Source organism: Miniopterus schreibersii, assembly GCF_964146895.1.
Source record: "Miniopterus schreibersii genome assembly, chromosome: 1".
In the NCBI taxonomy this organism is placed as follows: Eukaryota; Metazoa; Chordata; class Mammalia; order Chiroptera; family Miniopteridae; genus Miniopterus; species Miniopterus schreibersii.
In genome coordinates this window covers 192,697,593-192,714,153 of record NC_138101.1, presented here as the reverse complement: position 1 = coordinate 192,714,153, position 16,561 = coordinate 192,697,593, and the positions used below count along the sequence as shown (strand labels likewise).

At 48.7% G+C, this 16,561-nt stretch overlaps 1 protein-coding gene across 3 annotated transcripts in view; it reads left to right on the top strand.

Annotated features, from left to right (window-relative positions):
* The window catches only part of TTC7B (tetratricopeptide repeat domain 7B), a 186,495-nt gene that overhangs the window by 95,403 nt on the left and 74,531 nt on the right, over positions 1–16,561 (top strand). For all 3 annotated transcript variants that reach the window (XM_081136224.1, XM_081136223.1, XM_081136222.1), the window contains exons 9-11: positions 804–941; positions 13,651–13,734; positions 14,730–14,834. In XM_081136224.1, the coding sequence (XP_080992350.1) occupies positions 804–941; positions 13,651–13,734; positions 14,730–14,834 (327 nt within the window). The remainder of the gene's footprint in view (positions 1–803; positions 942–13,650; positions 13,735–14,729; positions 14,835–16,561) is intronic.

The window sequence follows — 16,561 nt, the reverse complement described above, 5'->3', positions numbered from 1 at the left end:
AAAACAGGTTGCTCTAAAGAGCCTTTCATTTCCAGATAGATGAGATTAATAAGCTTGAATGTGCCTGCTGTCTTTCTTGGCTGAGCAGTGGAGATGTGAAATAGGCAAGGTGTTCTCTCGAGTCCTTCTTGGTAATGTCTTTAAAACAAAAATCTGTTTGCTTCTTGCTATCTCTTATGCGTCTGTTTTGTGCTTCCCTAAACAAGATCGAATTAGTCTTTGTACTGTGTTCCAGTGAAGATGTCACATAGGGATTTGAATGTTGCTTTGGTGGTGGAGGAAAAGTATGACATGTCTCTGTAGGACTGATGGAACTTGATGACACCATTTGGTGATGGGAAGGACGGGGCTGGGAGTTTTCTCCCACCTTTTAAGGCAGAACAGAGCAGGATCTGCCAGTGAGGAGCAGCGGGGCCTGGCTGGATGGAGGGTTCTGCTGCCCCAGGGCCCAGTGGTGCCTGCAGCCAGGCTGCCTGTGAACCTGAGCCCAGGAGACATCACCCTGCTTTGTACTCACTGGCTCTTAAACCTTCCTCCACATACCTGCCAACAGGTACACGTGTCTACAGGATCACACCTCCAGGCCTCCACTGTTTGGTGAACACCATGTACCACGTGCTGTGGTGCTCTGGGGATTTTGAACAAACAAACAGAGGTGGCAGCCCCTTCCTCATTCCCGCCCTTGTCTCCAGACCCTCGGCGAGCTGATAGGGGCAGGAGGGCCTGGATGGCTTCTCCGCACAGTGATGGCCATGGGTGCGGGCTGGCTCACCACCTGTTTCTCTCCTCCCTGCTGTTTCCAGGCCAACCGGGACGCTGTGCTGAGCAGGATACCCGAGCACAGGAGTGACCGCCTCACCAGCCTGCAGAGTGCCTCCGTGGTCTATGACCTGCTGACCATTGCACTTGGGAGAAGAGGCCAGTTTGAGATGCTGTCGGAGGTACAGCCCTCGAGTCCGACGACTTCCAGGCGGTGGGTGGTGCTGGCGATATGAACGCTGGAACGGCCGTGGGACCTGGGCCTGACCCCCTCTGTCACTGCAGCCATGTGACATTGGGTTTAGCTCTGGTTTCCTCCCCTGTGAAAAGGAAATAGGGCTGAATGATTAGGTGGTGGAATTCTTGCTGGTCCTTCCTGCCAGTGGTCCAGACACCCACTGGCTGTGAGTTTGTGTGGGAGAGAAGGCAAGCGTTTCTCTAACAGTTTCTCCTTCAGTGTGATTCCACCATAACCCCAAATCTCCCATCTGTGATATTAATGTCCTTATAAAACAGGCTGTATTTTATTTAAAGCGTCGGTGCGTGACTCCTGCTGAAAGGGCAGCTGTAGGCGCAGGGTATCGTCCGGCGAGCTGGGACGGGCTTTCACGTAAACCGGGTCTTCGCTCAGGGTCTTTTGCTTGTTCAGAGGGACCCTAGTTGAATACAGATCTCTTGCGAGGTGCTGTCATCTCCTTCCCTCCATTTCTAAGAAACACTTAGGATGGAAGCTTGACTGTTTTATCCTGGCTGTGGTTCTGCATAACTGAGGTGCTGCCATAATACCAGGTTCCACGATGGTCGAGTCGAAATCAGTGACAAGCTCACTTTATCTTTCCTTTAGTGGAGTAAAAAGAAAGAGAGAGGGAAAGAAAACAACTCACTTTGTCAAAGTGAACTTTTCCGTGTTATTAATCTTTCTTTTTCTAAATTTATACACATTGCAACAGCCCGTGGGCAGGAGGACAGGGAATGAAATACAGCCACGGACTGGCTGAGATCAGATAAGCGCTCGCTGCTCGGCCTCCAGCTGCCCAGCAAGGCCACGCTCGGCGGGGCCCGGGGAGCCCACGAGCCTGCGGGCTTGGGTCCTTTTCAGTCTTTGGTTTGGTGACTGTACAGGGCAGTGGCTACCCATTCTTCCTACAAGCCCCTCACAGCCCCCTAGGTGAGGTGACCGGGCCTGACACCCCAGCGCACCCCGGGGACCCTGCCCAAGCCTGGGATTGGCCTCGATTTGTCACCGCTCCAGGCGCTTGATTTCCTGGGACCCTCTCCTCTTGGCCTGCTTAGGTCCTACCTACCGCGTCTGCTGCGGAGCCCGTCTGCGGGGACCCTGCCACCCAGCCCATGGTAGAGCTCTCTGAAGGTGGACTTTTTCCCTCCAGATGAACCACAGGGCATCTCCCTGGGTCCAAGGCTGAGTGTGGTTCACCTGTCTGCTCTTGTCCTGTCCTGTGGCCATGCAGCCTTTCCCCGGCCTGAAATTGGCCTGTGTCTGAAACAGGTGTGAGCAGCTGAGGTGGCCGACTCGGTCACAAGCTGGTGACCCCTGCCCATGGACTTCTTGTCATGCCACGAATGGCTCTAGGGGGACGGCTGTCACCTCAGCAGCATTCCTCCACAAGCCAGCGGCTTCCTGGCGCGTTTCCTCCTGGCACGGGTGCTGGGACCTTGTTTTCACCCAGATGACTTTCATCTTGATGTCACATTTAGCTGCCATCTTGTGGTGATGACCTGGCGCCCAAGTCACCGGCTAGTCCTGTTGGTTGTTGGAGCCTTTGCGGTTCAGAATTTCTCTGCGTGAGTCACATTGAAAGCAGTGGCGACACTGCCGGAGGTTGCCTGGAAGGTGCTAGGGTAGAAGGGTGGGGCAAGGGAAGTTTATCACGGTATATCCCTTGGAGTCTTTTGAATTTGTACCATCTCTGTGTTTTATCTATTAGAGCAGTTGATAAAATAGAGGACATTCATGTCTTCAGCACATGTGTTTGCAATCCCCTGTTCTGTGCCAGGGGCTGTGATTCAGGCCTGGACACATGAGCCAGGCGCGGTTGCTGCCCACAGGGTCTGCATCCAGTGATAAAGGATTCGAATACTTTGCTTCAGCCTTTCTTGCTGTTTCTACTTAGTTTTGCAGTTGGAGCTTCCCCAGAAGCAATCGGCGGCCCTGTGGTCTCAGATCTCATGAGTAAAACAGGAGGGGTTGTAGGTGAAAGGCAAACACGGGTGACACCTGGAGACAGTGGTGTCTCTGCTGTGGGTCCTAGCGTGTCTCCTCAACTTCCATCCCCCTGTCGTTGACGCCTTTGGGTGGGCCATGCAGTGCTGTGAGACCCAGGCTTCGAGAATTGTGTTTACAGCAGCTGCAGAGCCACTCTCACAAGAACGCCACCCTCCTGCCTCTTTCTCCAGTTGTATTTATTCAGGACGGAAGGCTCCTTCCCATCCCAAGGTTGGCTGAGCCTTTCTTTTCTTCAGGGCGCCGTTTAGCCAGATACTGGGCCAGGAGCATTGTACAAAGGAAACACAAACCCGAGCCCGAGGTTTATTGCACCCTCATTCTGGCAGGTTTCAATATAAGCACAATGTTTACCGTATCTCCAGGGCTATGAGCTTTCGTGTTTTTTTAAAGATTCATTGTGAGCTCTGCTGAAAGGTTTGTGTAGGAAGGAGCACTTCTTCCCCCTTCGATTTAAACAGCAGCACTCGTTGGCATGACAACCCGCACTATTAAAAGTAAAGCAACAAGCCCTGCTTCCTTTTTTTCTAGAATGAACCCAAGCTGCGAAGGGGTTTGTTTCTTACATTTGACTACTGATGGCTCCATTTTGACAGGATGCTACGGGGTCCTTTTTGAAGGGCGCATGTGTCCCCTCTGCACAGACATGGCAGCTTTAAAGACAAACATTGCACTTGTGTCTGGTTGAACCCCTGTTCGTCTGTTTATGATGAGTCTCAGCAACGTTGTAGTTCTGTGGGTAGAGTGTCTGGCCAGGGCCTGGACCCACGGGACCTTTTCACATCCCTAACCCAAACACTCCCTGAACCGGGGGCCACTGTGCGAAACACTTGACCATGGAAGTCAGTCTGCCTGGCAGGCCTGCCATTTGTCAGTGTGCATCAGAGTTTGGGATCTCCTGCAGCCCTGCTCGTACTGCGGAAACCCAGCCTTGACCCCGGTGCCAAGGTCCTTAGAGGGCATCGGTGTGGCCAGACACCAATGGACCACAGTCTCCTGAGCAGTCAAGGCCAGGTGTCTGGCTCACGGTAGGTACTGAATCGCCAGGGCTTCGGGCCGTGTGCACTCTCATCTTTGGTTTTTGAGATAAGCTAAAGCTCATTTAGGTGGTACTTGGGCAGCGGAGGAAGAGGTGGGTCCCAGGGGACAGAGCATCTGTGCAAACCTCAGCTCTGGGCCAGCTTCGGGGTCAGCCCACTAGGGACCAGCTGTGTCATTTTTACATGACAGGTCCACCCTGAAGAATCTCAGCTACTGCCACGGCCACTGGTACCTAGATTCCCACCATAGGAAAGCGGTTTTTGAATTAAGCATCATTGCTTTCTTCTTATGGTCCTCTTTGAAAAAAAAATTTTTTTAACTTAAAAATAATTTTAATATGCCATTTTAACCTTTTTAAAGTATGTAATTCAGTGCTATTAATTTCATTCACAATGTGGTGCAACCATCGTGATTATTTCTAAATTTTCCTTCACCCCACATAGAAACTCTTTACCCATTAAGCAATAACTCCCCACCCCCACCCCCCATAACCTGGTAACCTCTGACCATACAATACTTGTTTTCTGTGTCCGGCTTATTTCATCAGCCTAATGTTCTCAGGGCTCTGCCATGTTGTGATAATACAGCTCATAGAATGTACCAGACTTCACTCCTATTTTGACTGAATAATATTCCATTGGATGTCTGTGTCACATTTTATCTGGGTGTTTTGGGGTGGATGGACCTGTGGATTGTTTCCGCCTTTTGGCTGTTGTCAGTAGTGCTGCAGTGAATACTGGCATACACATACCTGAGTTCCAGTTTTCGGTCCTTTTGGATATATATCCAAGAGTGGAATTGCCAGGTCATGTGGTAATTCTAGGTTTCACTTTTTGAAGAACCACCAAACCCTTTTTCACAGCGGCTGCACCGTTTTACATTCCCAGCAGCAAGGCGCAGGGGTCCAGCGTCTCCGTGTTCTCACCAGCACTTGCTATTTTTGTTGTGGTTTTGCCGTGCTGGCCATTCTAGTAGGTGTGGAGTGGTATCGCATTGTGGGTTTGGTTTGCTTTTCCCTAATTGCTGATGATGAGTATCTTTTCGTGTGCTTATTGGCCATTTCGGTATTATGTTTGGAGAAATGTCTATTCAAGAACACTCTGCCCCATTTTTAAATTGGGTTGTTTATATTTTTGTTGTTGAGTTATAGGAGTTCTTTATTTATTGTAGATAATAAACCCTTATAGGTATTTTCTCCCATTCTGTAGTTTGTCTTTTCTGTTTTTTGATAATGTCATGTGATGCACAAAAGTTTTTAATTCTGTTGAAGTCTAGTAAATCCTTTTTTTTTTCGTTACTTATGCTTTTGGTGTCATATCTAAGAATCTGTTTCCAATTCCGAGGTCATGAAGATTTATTCCTATGTTTTTCTGTAAGGATTTTATGATTTTTGCTCTTATATTTAGTTGTTGATCATTTTGAGTTAATTTTTGTATATGGCGTCAGTAAGGGTCCAAGTTCAGTTTTTTGCATGTGGAAATCAAGTTGTTCTAACATTCTTTGAGACTCTTCTTTCCCCATTGAATGGACTTGGCACCCTTGTTGAAAATCAATTGGCCATAGATGTGTGGGTTTATTTCTGCAGTCTCAATTCTGTTTCACCCCTCTATATTTTTATCCTTATAGCAACACCACACTGTTTTGATTACTGTAGCTTTGTTGTAAGCTTTGAAATCAAGAAGTGTGAGTTCTCTAACTTTGCTCTTTCTCAAGGTTATTTTGCATATCCTGGGCACCTTGCAATTCCACATAAATTTGAGCATTGGCTTTTTCATTTCTGCAAAAAAGACTTGGAATTTTGATCGAGGTTGCATTGAATCTGTAGATCACTTTGAATTGTATTATCATCTTAATATCTCATGTTTTAATATCAGAACTGAGTTTGAATTCTCAATTCTACTACTTTACATCCCAAGTATGAACTTGAAGAGGTTCCTTTACCTCTCTAAACCTGTGGAAAATACAGGTAATAATAGGACCTACCTCTAAGGGTTATTGTGATGACTAAAGACATAGTGTATGCAAACTGTATGTTTTTGTTCTTATTGGTGGTATTGATAATCTGCTTTCTAGTGTAAAAATCACCTCTGTAATAACCCTGGCAGATGGTCTTTGACCCTTAGTAGTGTCTTTCATTGCACAGTGAAATAACTCAGCATAGCTGGGTTCAAGTTCTGACACTGTCCTTTCCTAGCTTTGTAACTTCGGGAAAGGTATTTAGCCACTCTGGACTTCCACCTCAGAGACTGAATCATGTGAAGCTCAGCGAGACAATAGGTGTAAAACAGCCAGCACAGCCCTTGGTATATAATGTATATCATTCTATTCTTCTTTGATTGGTAAAAAGGGTTGATCTGAAATTGTCTCCTTGTAGCTTATACCTATTCTATCTTTTCAGAACAATAGGGCAAGTCAGTCCTGCCTCAGCCATATAAAGTGCCCCATAGAGTGAGCCTTAGGGTTGACAAACTTTTCTAAAAAGGGCCAGATACTAAACATTTTTAGGTTTTGAGAACCAAGAAGCAAAATCAAGGATATTGAGTAGGTATAACAAGAGAGAAAACATTTCCATGATATTTTATTGATTAAATTAACATATAATAGTGACTACGACTTTTTGTAATACAGGTGCATTGATGAGAACAGTGGGATTGTTTGGAGGGTAACCTTTCACTTAGTTTGGATTCAAAGTTAGTATCTCCTCTCATCAAGTGGATGACAAGTGCTCACTGTAAACGATTCTTAGCTTTTGGACTCCAGGCAGCAGGTGGGACTTGACCCTCAGGCCACATTTATCTGATGTGGCATCACCTCCAGATTTTCCCATTTCGCCACACTCCTCCCAGTGCTTTCTTGTTTGTCCATGGCAACCCGTAAAGGATATTTGAAAGAATGGATCTAACACTCAATCCACATTTATTCCTTCCTGTGAGCCTTCACTGAGCACCTAGGCTGTACATGGCACACCCCTGGGCTGCTATACCCCTGACTCCTTACTTCCCTCCCTCAGAACGCCCCTGGGTGAGGCGGCAGCCGTGGTTGAAGGGTTGAGAGCTGAAGCCCCAAGCCAGGGGAGACGGCCTGAAAACAGACAAACACCAAAGGTGAGAGGCAGTTGAAGAGGGAGGAGGTAGAGGGATGAAAGGTGCATTTCTTGAATTTAGAGATTCATTTTGCAAGAATAACGAAGAACAGCTATATCGGCAAAACAGCAGGTGGAGTGTGTAGTATTAGAGGACCCTGAGACCCTCTCCTCACCGTGCAGACTTGATCAGGATGAGTCATCTAGTTGAGCAGAGAGCATGCTGGGGATGGAGACCAGCAGTCAGTTCTGTATCGAATCCGTGGCCTCCAGGAAACAACCCACTCTCGCTCCTCCCACCGTGGCCAGAGGCAGTGGTGCACTTTAATTTAAGCGTGTGCCAGAGCAATAAAGCTCTCAGACTTCTCTGCTTGGAGCAGTGTTGCTGTTTCGAAGCAAAAAGAGAAATGGGAGAGGGGCACGGATATGGGGTTTGCTATAGTTTATTTTTAATTTAAGGGGAGAAAATCTGAGCAAGATTTGATGGGCACCATCTGTATTTTCTCAGAAGCAGGGCTGGGAGGGTTTTTCATTTGTAGCCGAGAGCCCCATGAGCATGCTTTTTAGCTTTTCCTGGACTCTAGACTCTCCTGGAATAGATCTCTCAAATTCCACTTTAATTTACCCCCCTTTTTTTTTTTTTTTACTTAATTCAGAAATAAGGGCTCTGAACTGAGCCTCATGAGACCTTGGTTCTAATCCCAGGTCTGCCACTGGGTGACCCTGGGCAGGTCCTGGCTCCTCCCGTGGTCTCAGTCCCCCCCTCCATAAAGAAAGGATGGGTCTAGACCATCTCAGAGGTTTCAACATGCTCTCTCATCATGTCATTCTTTGGATCTAAGATGATGGCCCAAAATGTCTGACTTGCTTAGTTTTTCATCGCTAAAAGTAAAGACAAAATATTATCCATATGCCACATTAGATTAAAAACATTGTAACACAATTGCCAAGAGTTACATCTATTAGCTGACTCATTGAGTACAAAGGACAGAAAAGAAAATCTCCCTGATCAGTTCGGCTGAAGGACCTGTTACGAGAACTCTCAGGGTCGGCCGGCCTGTCCGCAGAGGTGAGTGATGAAGGCGGTTCACTCTGTTATTTGTTCTATTTTAATAGTAATGAATTTTAGACTTAGGCTCCAGGCTAAATTTGAGGCGAAATCTGATTATTTTACTCCGGGCCCCTCCTCCGGGGGTTCTTGGATGCTGAGTCTCACTCTCGAATTCCAAAAATAGGCCTTGGCTCCTCCCCGCCGAGCTGGTGTTCAGCTGTCGCTGCCATGCGCCCGGTTCGGGTAACTGGGCTTTGTGTCCCAGGAAGGTAATTGCTAAACCCCGTTCTCATGCCAAAGAGCGTCTCAGTCCTCCTGCCCCTCGGAGATGGCTGATTTATGAAAAGCCCAAACAAAAGCCCGAAAAGGACAGGCCTCTGCTACCAAAGGAAACATGTCTGCAAGGGACATTTTGACGACCACTCCAATCATTAGGGTGCCGTTTAGAGTCTAATTCTCATTCTCCCAAACATCCGTGGTATTAAATGAATGTTATCTGGGCCTTAGAGAGGTGGCCGTAGCAGGGCGATTACAGCAAATGGGCCCGTCTTTCCCGGTAAAAATACTACTACTGCCAGATCCATCTTCGTTCCTGGTAAGGGACGATTTGAAGATGTCACCTGCTGTTTTGTGCGGGTGACTCAGGGATCTGCAGACCTGGACAGGACCCCGTATCCCTCTCCCCAGGCCCACACTGCCGGCTCTTCACTGGACACTTGAAGTGAAAAAGGGCCAGCATCTTCTCTCATCTCCCCCTTTCCACTCAGAGGCCCCACCCACCCCCCCTCTGCCACCCACTGCCCCCTGCCCCGAGCTCCTCTCTCCCCTGCATTCCCCCTTCAGGTTGGACCCCCAGCCCCACAGGATCTGTTCCTTCTTTGTTTCTTAAAAGCATCAGCAGTAACGTGTTTGTAGCATTCATTCTGTGCCAGCCTCCTAAGCATTTCCCACGCATTTAAAACATCACTTCATGTAGGCTCATAGCCACCCTGTGGCTGGTGGGTAAGGAGTTTGGGGTAAGCCTGGGCAGTCTGGCCCCAGCGCCTCGCCACCACTGTCCTCAGCCCCACGCCAGACTCCGCTGGCCCCTTCCCAGCCACCAGCCATGCTGGGCCGGGGTGACTGAAGCAGCCTCTTAAATGCCCCTAACATGCAAAAAAAACCAGTGTCTTCCTTTTTTTTCTTTTCTATTGAATTTATTGGGGTGACATTCACTAATAGAATTATATAGGTTTTAGCACCTGTGTCTTCTTAAAAGTCCATTTCATCAGTATTTCTTTTAGACTTTAATCATTACTAAAATGTGAATGCTTTTATTTTATTTTTATTTTATAGCATATAAAATAAATCTCAGTCTCCTCACTATTAAAACTGGAAATTTTTACTTTATCACATGCATATATGACTAAAGTGCTTAAAAGGGATAGTCAGGCAGAATTGGGGTGAGCAAACACCCCATCCAGGGGGGCACAAGTTGTGGCTAGCACCCCAGTGACAGCCTGAGCTCCTGTTTTTTCGAGGCATTCTGCGGGAGAGGACCTCTGTTCGTGATTGAGGAATGTTGACCTGAGCTGCTTAGGGAGTTACGTAATCTTGATGTCTGCAGGGACATAGGGAAGGACATGTTATACATCAAGCAGTGTGCTTGGCATTGAGATTTCAGGAGCATCTGGAGCTGCCTGGGCGCGTTTTCAGAGGCAGCACGTCACTGTATATAAGATGCCAAGAGCCCACAGGAAGACAGAGCCTCGGCGGTAACGCCGGAGCCCAGACACCTCTGAATTGGGGTGAGGGGCTAATTTGTAATTGTTGACTTGTATTCCTGAACTCCCTGTATGACACCCCTGTGGCTTATTGTAGATGTGGGTTGTTACAGCTACGAGAAAAAGGCCCAGGCGGGGAGGGGACCGTGAAAGATGTGGCAGTGAGTGTGGAGTAAGTGGGTGACTCACGTCACTGGGCACCTTGAGGTGGGCTGGGGACACAGCCTCCCTGCTGGTGGGTACTGTGGGATCTGTGGAGTTTCTTGAAAATTCTGCAAGGCCTCAGTCCTTAGTAGCCTCGGCAGGCGTCCCCAAAAGTCCATGGGAGCAAGGGACCCATTAGCAGTAAAAAATCTTGCTGGGTCTCAGAAATAGTCCCGGGAACCTGTGGCATTTGGGGGCCTTTTATTTAGCTGTATTCTGCTCGGTGCAGCATGAGCGGGCCTGGTGTGCGTGGTGCGGTGCTAAGAGCTGCCTGGATTCAGATCTCAGCTCTACCGGAACCTGCTGAGACCTCGCATAGCCACACAACTGTCTGTGCTCCAAGTTCCACATCTGTGAATGGAGGGACAGAATAGTACCTGCTCAGACCCTGTGGGGACAGAAAGGCCAAATGAGGCAGCTCTTGTACAGCAGTTAGAACAGTTCCTGGCTGCATAGCCAGTGTTATCCAAAAGCTGTTGCCTTAGTCCATTCGGGCTGCTATAACAGAATAACACAGACTGTGTGGCTTATAAACAACAAATGCTAATTTCTCACGGTTCTGGAGCTAGAAGCCCAAGGTCATGACTCCAGCAGATTCAATGTCTGGTGAAGGCCCACCTCTGGGTGGCAGGCTGCCAGCTTCTTGCTGTGAACTCTCATGGTGGAGGTGGAAGGGACAAGGGACCTCTCCTCTTTTGTAAGGACACAAATCCTCTTCATGGGGGCTCTGCCCTCAGGACTCGATCAGCTCCCAAAGGCCCCACCTCCTAACACCACCTGTGGGGGTTAGGTTTTAACGTATGAATTTAGGGGGGACACAAACATTCCGTCCACACCACTTGTTAAGGAAACAACATATTCTAGTCTGGCTCCGTAAAGTTGTGCACTGTTTTCAAGGGTCTCAGATGGAATCCTTTTCTAAAATGAGGAAACAAATAATTATTTGTAAAACAATTATTTCTGGCATAATGCATTATAAATTTGAATTTTCATATGTTAAAATTCAGGTAAAGTGATAGGTATTTCGCAGTTTTCTTTCTTAATATAAGAATGTTAGGTTTTTAAAAGGAGGTTATAGCTAACCTTTATTTAGCACTTTCTAACCTGTTTCTGAGGTACTGTTCTTACATAAATTAACTAATTATGCTTATATGCATTAACTAATTTAGTCTTCTTGATAACTCTCTACATTAATTACTATTACATTTCCCACTGTACAGTGAGGAATCTAGGTACTGAGCGGTTAATTGGCTTGTCCAAATCCATACACTTCATCTGTAGCAGCCCCCAGATTATTTCTAGCTAATATCCAGGTGGTGAATTCCCTATTCTGGAAGGTTCTCAGGCAGAAACTACTTGTTGGGAGATAAGTAGGGTTGCTAGAAGCAGGGCCTGAAGCATTGGGCTGGGCCTACCTTCAGGGCTTTGGTTGTGAGTAACAGAACTGACGAGTTAGCGCCGCAGAAAGGCACTTATTGAGGCGTACTGCTCACGGGGTCCGCAGAAGGCTGAACAGTGGGCGTGAGCAGAAACTAAGGAGGCCAGGCCCCTGCCCAGTTTGCTCTGGAGGGCCTCGACCTACCCCGCTGTTTCTGTGCCCCCCAACCCCCCGCATCCAGGCCTAGCCCCTGGGAGTAACACCCGCTCCTCCGGTCCTCCGCCCGGCCTCACTGGCTCCAGGTGCCGCGTCTGGCAGGAGCATCCGCTTGGCCCTGCTTGGGTCATGTGACACTCCCACGGCTCCCCTCTTCCATTCACCTTGAGGCTTATTACTGGGAAGCAGAGCGACCGCTTCCCTTCTATCTAGGGTTGCCCTACCCCCGAAACAAAGTCAGAAGAGATTTGAGGTGATAGGCAGCCAGAATGACAAACGTCCTGTCCTTTGGGGGCTTCACCCAGATGCTTCCCAAGCTCCCTCGTAGCCCCAGGATTCAGTCGACCCTGTGCGGGCGGTGTTCTCCTGCAGCACCCGGAGTGGAGCTCTGCGCCGGCCAGGGGAGGCTTCTGGACGGCCTTCACTGCGTAGAGCGAGCGCGGTGGCCCGAGGACGCAGCCTGCCTAGAGCTCTGGCTTTTGATCGGGAACAGGCCGTTTCAGCTGCTGCAGTCTTTGTTTATCGGGAGAATAGCTGATGTTTATTAGTCGTCTTATCACAGGGAGGAAGAAAAGCATTTAAATGTCTAGTTGTTTCTGTGCATGTATTTCAGTACCTAGCGGTTACCTCGCAGTGAAGAGCTGAGTAGGCCTGTTAGAACGGGCCTCGTTTTTGCCGTCACCGACCCCCTCTCCAGGTACCAGCTCCCTCGCCTACCCCAGCCGCTGCGACCGTCGTTCTCGGCCCCCCCCCCCGTTATCCCTTGCCCCCCCAAGTCCGCTTGCACGTGCTGCCGGCTCTCCTCTGCCTGCTCTCTCCGCAGCGGCCTCCCCTCGCTGCCCCACCTGCCTGCTTGATCGTTCCCACCAGCTGCTCTAGTATTTCCCCTTCGTGCTTCTTGGAGGCACAGTCACAGGTTCCTGGTGCTGTCGACGTGGCAGAGCAGTGAAGGGGGCTTTGGGGTCAGGTTCAGATCCCAGGTGTCCCCTTAGTGCCTGGAATCGTGAGAGGCGTATTCAGGTGTAACTGACAAAACAGACTTAGACTGACTGAACCAAATAGGAGTTAATTTTGTCCCCACGACAGAAAGCCTGGCGAGAGGCAGCAGCATCTTACGGCTTCGGGGCCCAGCTCTTTCTTTCTGCTCAGTCCTTCCAGGGTATGGCCTTTGTCCCCTGGCTTTCCCATTCCTGCTGCCCGGCCTCCAGCATCCAGTCTGTGTCCCAGGCAGAAGGAAGGGCCAGGGCCAAGTGTGCCCCGGCTGAGGGTGCCCCCCCTGCAAGAGCTGTCCACGGGCCTCACCCAGCGACTCCTGCTGCCGTCACATTGTCCAGGATGGATCCCATGTCCACCCCGAGACTGCAGCGAGCACGTGGCAGTGTGATCAAAAGGGGGGCCACGTGGTCATCTTACTTGGGATCTACAGATACCCACCCATGTCCCCACTGGGCATATAGTGGGTGCTTATTAACTGCTTATTACTTCACTTTGTAGTATATTTTCATTAGGGTGGTTTTTCAGAGTAAACCAGCTAGCCACTCTTCCAGGGTGCCAGTCCTGAGTCCTGTGACTGCTTCCCCACAGTACTTCGTGTTCCCCGCTCTCGGGATGCTCGTCAGGTTGGCCTTGTGTTGGGGCTGTTGTGCACCTGCCTCTTCTTGTGCTCGATGAGAAACTGCTCGAGGTCAAGGATTGTGTTGTAGCCACCGGTGGGCTGTCCTGGCGTCTGGCCCAGCGCACCCTGCTGTAGGGACTCTGCAGGAAGGTTTGGTGGTGGCAGGTTACGTTTTAAGCCTTCAAAAGAAAGCGGACTTTGTAGGTCCCACCTTGGCGTGCATAGACACAAACTCTCCCTTGGCCGGTGTGACACTGGCCATTCTCAGGCGTCTGCATTTGCTCTTCTTCCCAAACCAGTGCTTGGAAAGAGCCATGAAGTTTGCCTTTGAGGAGTTCCACCTCTGGTACCAGTTTGCTCTGTCGCTCATGGCTGCCGGCAAGGTGAGTCCCCCTTTGTGCGCGTGGTTCTCCGCGCTCGCGCTCAGCGCCTTTGAATCCGGGGCGGTGGCATCCTCGCAGAAGCCTAACCCAGCTACTGGAGGCTGCCCTGTGGTCGTTTATGAATAAAAAATCAAGTTTAATTATTTGGGGCCAATGTGGGCACGTCACTGAGAAGAATTTGGAAATATTTGTCTTTTTCTAGCCATTGCCACGTTGTCATGTGAAGGTATGGCTCAGACTAAGGCTCGTTTCTTCACACTGGCCCTTTCCTCAGTTGGGAGCATAAACTTATTCCCAGAGGGGGAATCTTCTAGTTCTCTTTAGTAATTTATTATATTAGACAGGGGGTGGTGTTAGTTGAAAACATGGGCTTGGGGTCCAACTGCTGGAGCTGAGGACTGACTGGGCTGTGTGACCCCGGGCAGGTCGCTGAGTATCTCAGTTTCCTCTGCAGTAAAATGCAGTAATAATGGGACCTTCTTCACAGAATGGTTATCAGGTACATTGGGTAACCCCCACAAAGTGCTTAGCATAGTACCCCCTTGTAGTACATACTCAATAGAGAGAATGAATTTGGGCCATTTAGTGAATCTGCCATGTAGTGAATTGTTAAGGCTGTGATACGAGATTATTTGGGCTAAGTGGAGAGAGAAATTTAGTATGGTGTGCTATAAATTGGACAGTTTATTTTTTATAATAACATAAGCCTCCTCTGTCTTTTTTTTCTTCTTATTTTTACAATGGCTACACAAGTAGAAAAGAAAATGAGGGTGATTCCAGGGAGGCGTTTCCGCCGGTTTTAACCACAATTTACGCCCCTGTCACTCAGGAGCCCCAAGCTCTGGTTGTCACCATCCCCAGGCCCCCACGTGGTTGGGCTCCCAGTTGCAAAACCTCATTACGGGGGCAGCTAACTAATAACCCCTGGGGAAGGTTTTAGTGTCTGGTTCTGTCAAACATTTTGAGTTTCACAGAAATAATCTCCTTTTGCCAAGTCTGCCCGTGCCGTGAAGGTGCTGAGAGAATGCATTCGGCTGAAGCCTGATGATGCCACCATCCCACTCCTGGCCGCCAAGCTGTGCATGGGCTCCCTTCACTGGGTGAGTACCCGGGGCCTCCACTCATGGGCAGGGCTGCCTGCCCGTCGCATTTCAGGGCATTGAGAGGAAAGAGCTGTGATTCACAGCTACACAAACACAAGGCTGTTCAGAGGCCCAGGCCCCTGGCCTCCTCGGGCCTCACCTACCCACCTACAGGACTGTGGGGGTCAGTGTATTTGGGGGACTCCAAGTCTTTCTTTTTCATGGGAATGTGTTTCAAAAGTAGAAATGACAGATCGAATTGGAACTCACTCTCAGACACACCTGCTGTGTGAAGGTAACGTAGGGCTGAAGAAAGGAAGGGAGAGGAAGAGAGAGAGAAACATCGGTAAGAGAGAAACATCAGTAAGCATCAATCGGCTGCCTCCTGCACGCCCCTACTGAGGCTCATGCCCTGACAGGGAATCGAACTGGCAGCCTCCTGGTGTATGGGATGCTGCGCAACCACTGAGCCACATCAGCTGGGCTAAACCCAACTGTCTTCATTCCTCTGCTTTCACATCCATGTTCCTCTTCTGATAGCCTTGTTCAGATTTGAATTTGGGAGTGGCCTGATTTGTAACAGTTTTAGAACCTCCAAAATCTACATCTCAATAGAAAATAGAAAACTCAGACTCATTGCTGAGACGATGGTCTAGATCACTGCCACACACGATGCAGTTTTACTTTCTTTCCTTTGATTCCATATCAAGATTAGTGACAAGGCACCCCAGTCCCCTGGGGAAGTTCTTCTTGCCAAGGGTTTTACCGTTATGGTCCTTGCTGCTCATTTTTTACTCCCCACACTTATTCTGGCCCAACAGGACAAAAGTAAGCCTTGCGGAGAAAGTGTTCGACCTTTATTACATTTTGCTTGGTAACATGCAGGAGAAAAAAGACATTTTGAAAGAGCAGGCTCTTGCCGGGAACACAGAGCTGGGAAGGTTTGCGTGGTCTTTACAGGTTTCGACAACGTGGGGCCACAGCCAGGAGCGGCGCTGGGCAGCGGTGGGGTGGGCGGCGGAGTGGGAGCAGGAGTGGGTGGGGGGACAGGCCCAGCCCCTCCGTTTTGAAAATGCCAGATCCCAGCTGTGACCGCTGCACTCCCTGCAGCCGTGGTGCTGCTCATCACTGTGACAGATGCCGCCAACACCTAAAATAAGCCTACTCTTTTTTTAAAGATGAGAGTAACAAATCTTTTCTGTATATATTTTTTCCATTTTTATTATTAAAACTTCCCAACGCCACATGTAGTGTCACCAGCTTCAAGAGTATCACATTGGCCATACTTGGCAGAACACATCTTATTATTTTTGCCTCTAATGAACTGTGCGAAAGATCTTGATGTGGGTGTAGTTTACAGGTGCACATTTTCCCGCTGCGTCTGCTCATGCCAGGTCCATGTGCCAGGCGGTGTAAAATAAATAGATGGAGCTCTGTAATAGCTTGTGGGAAAGAGAATCCAAGCCTCGATAGGTTCATTATGTTGTTAAAAAAAAAAAAAAGTAAGACCCAAACACACAAAACATTTTTTACATATGGGGGTAGACAAAGGTAGGTTCACAGTTATAATGCAAATAAATAATACAATAATTAATAAATACTAATGCAAGAATAAACTCTGTTTCTCATACTCACAACTGTAAACCTACTTTTGCCCACCCCGTATATAAAATTCAACTTCCGAGTGCCTAGCACAACCTAATTACAGAACCAGTCAGTAAAAAGTAAAGATGGAAAGGAGAAGA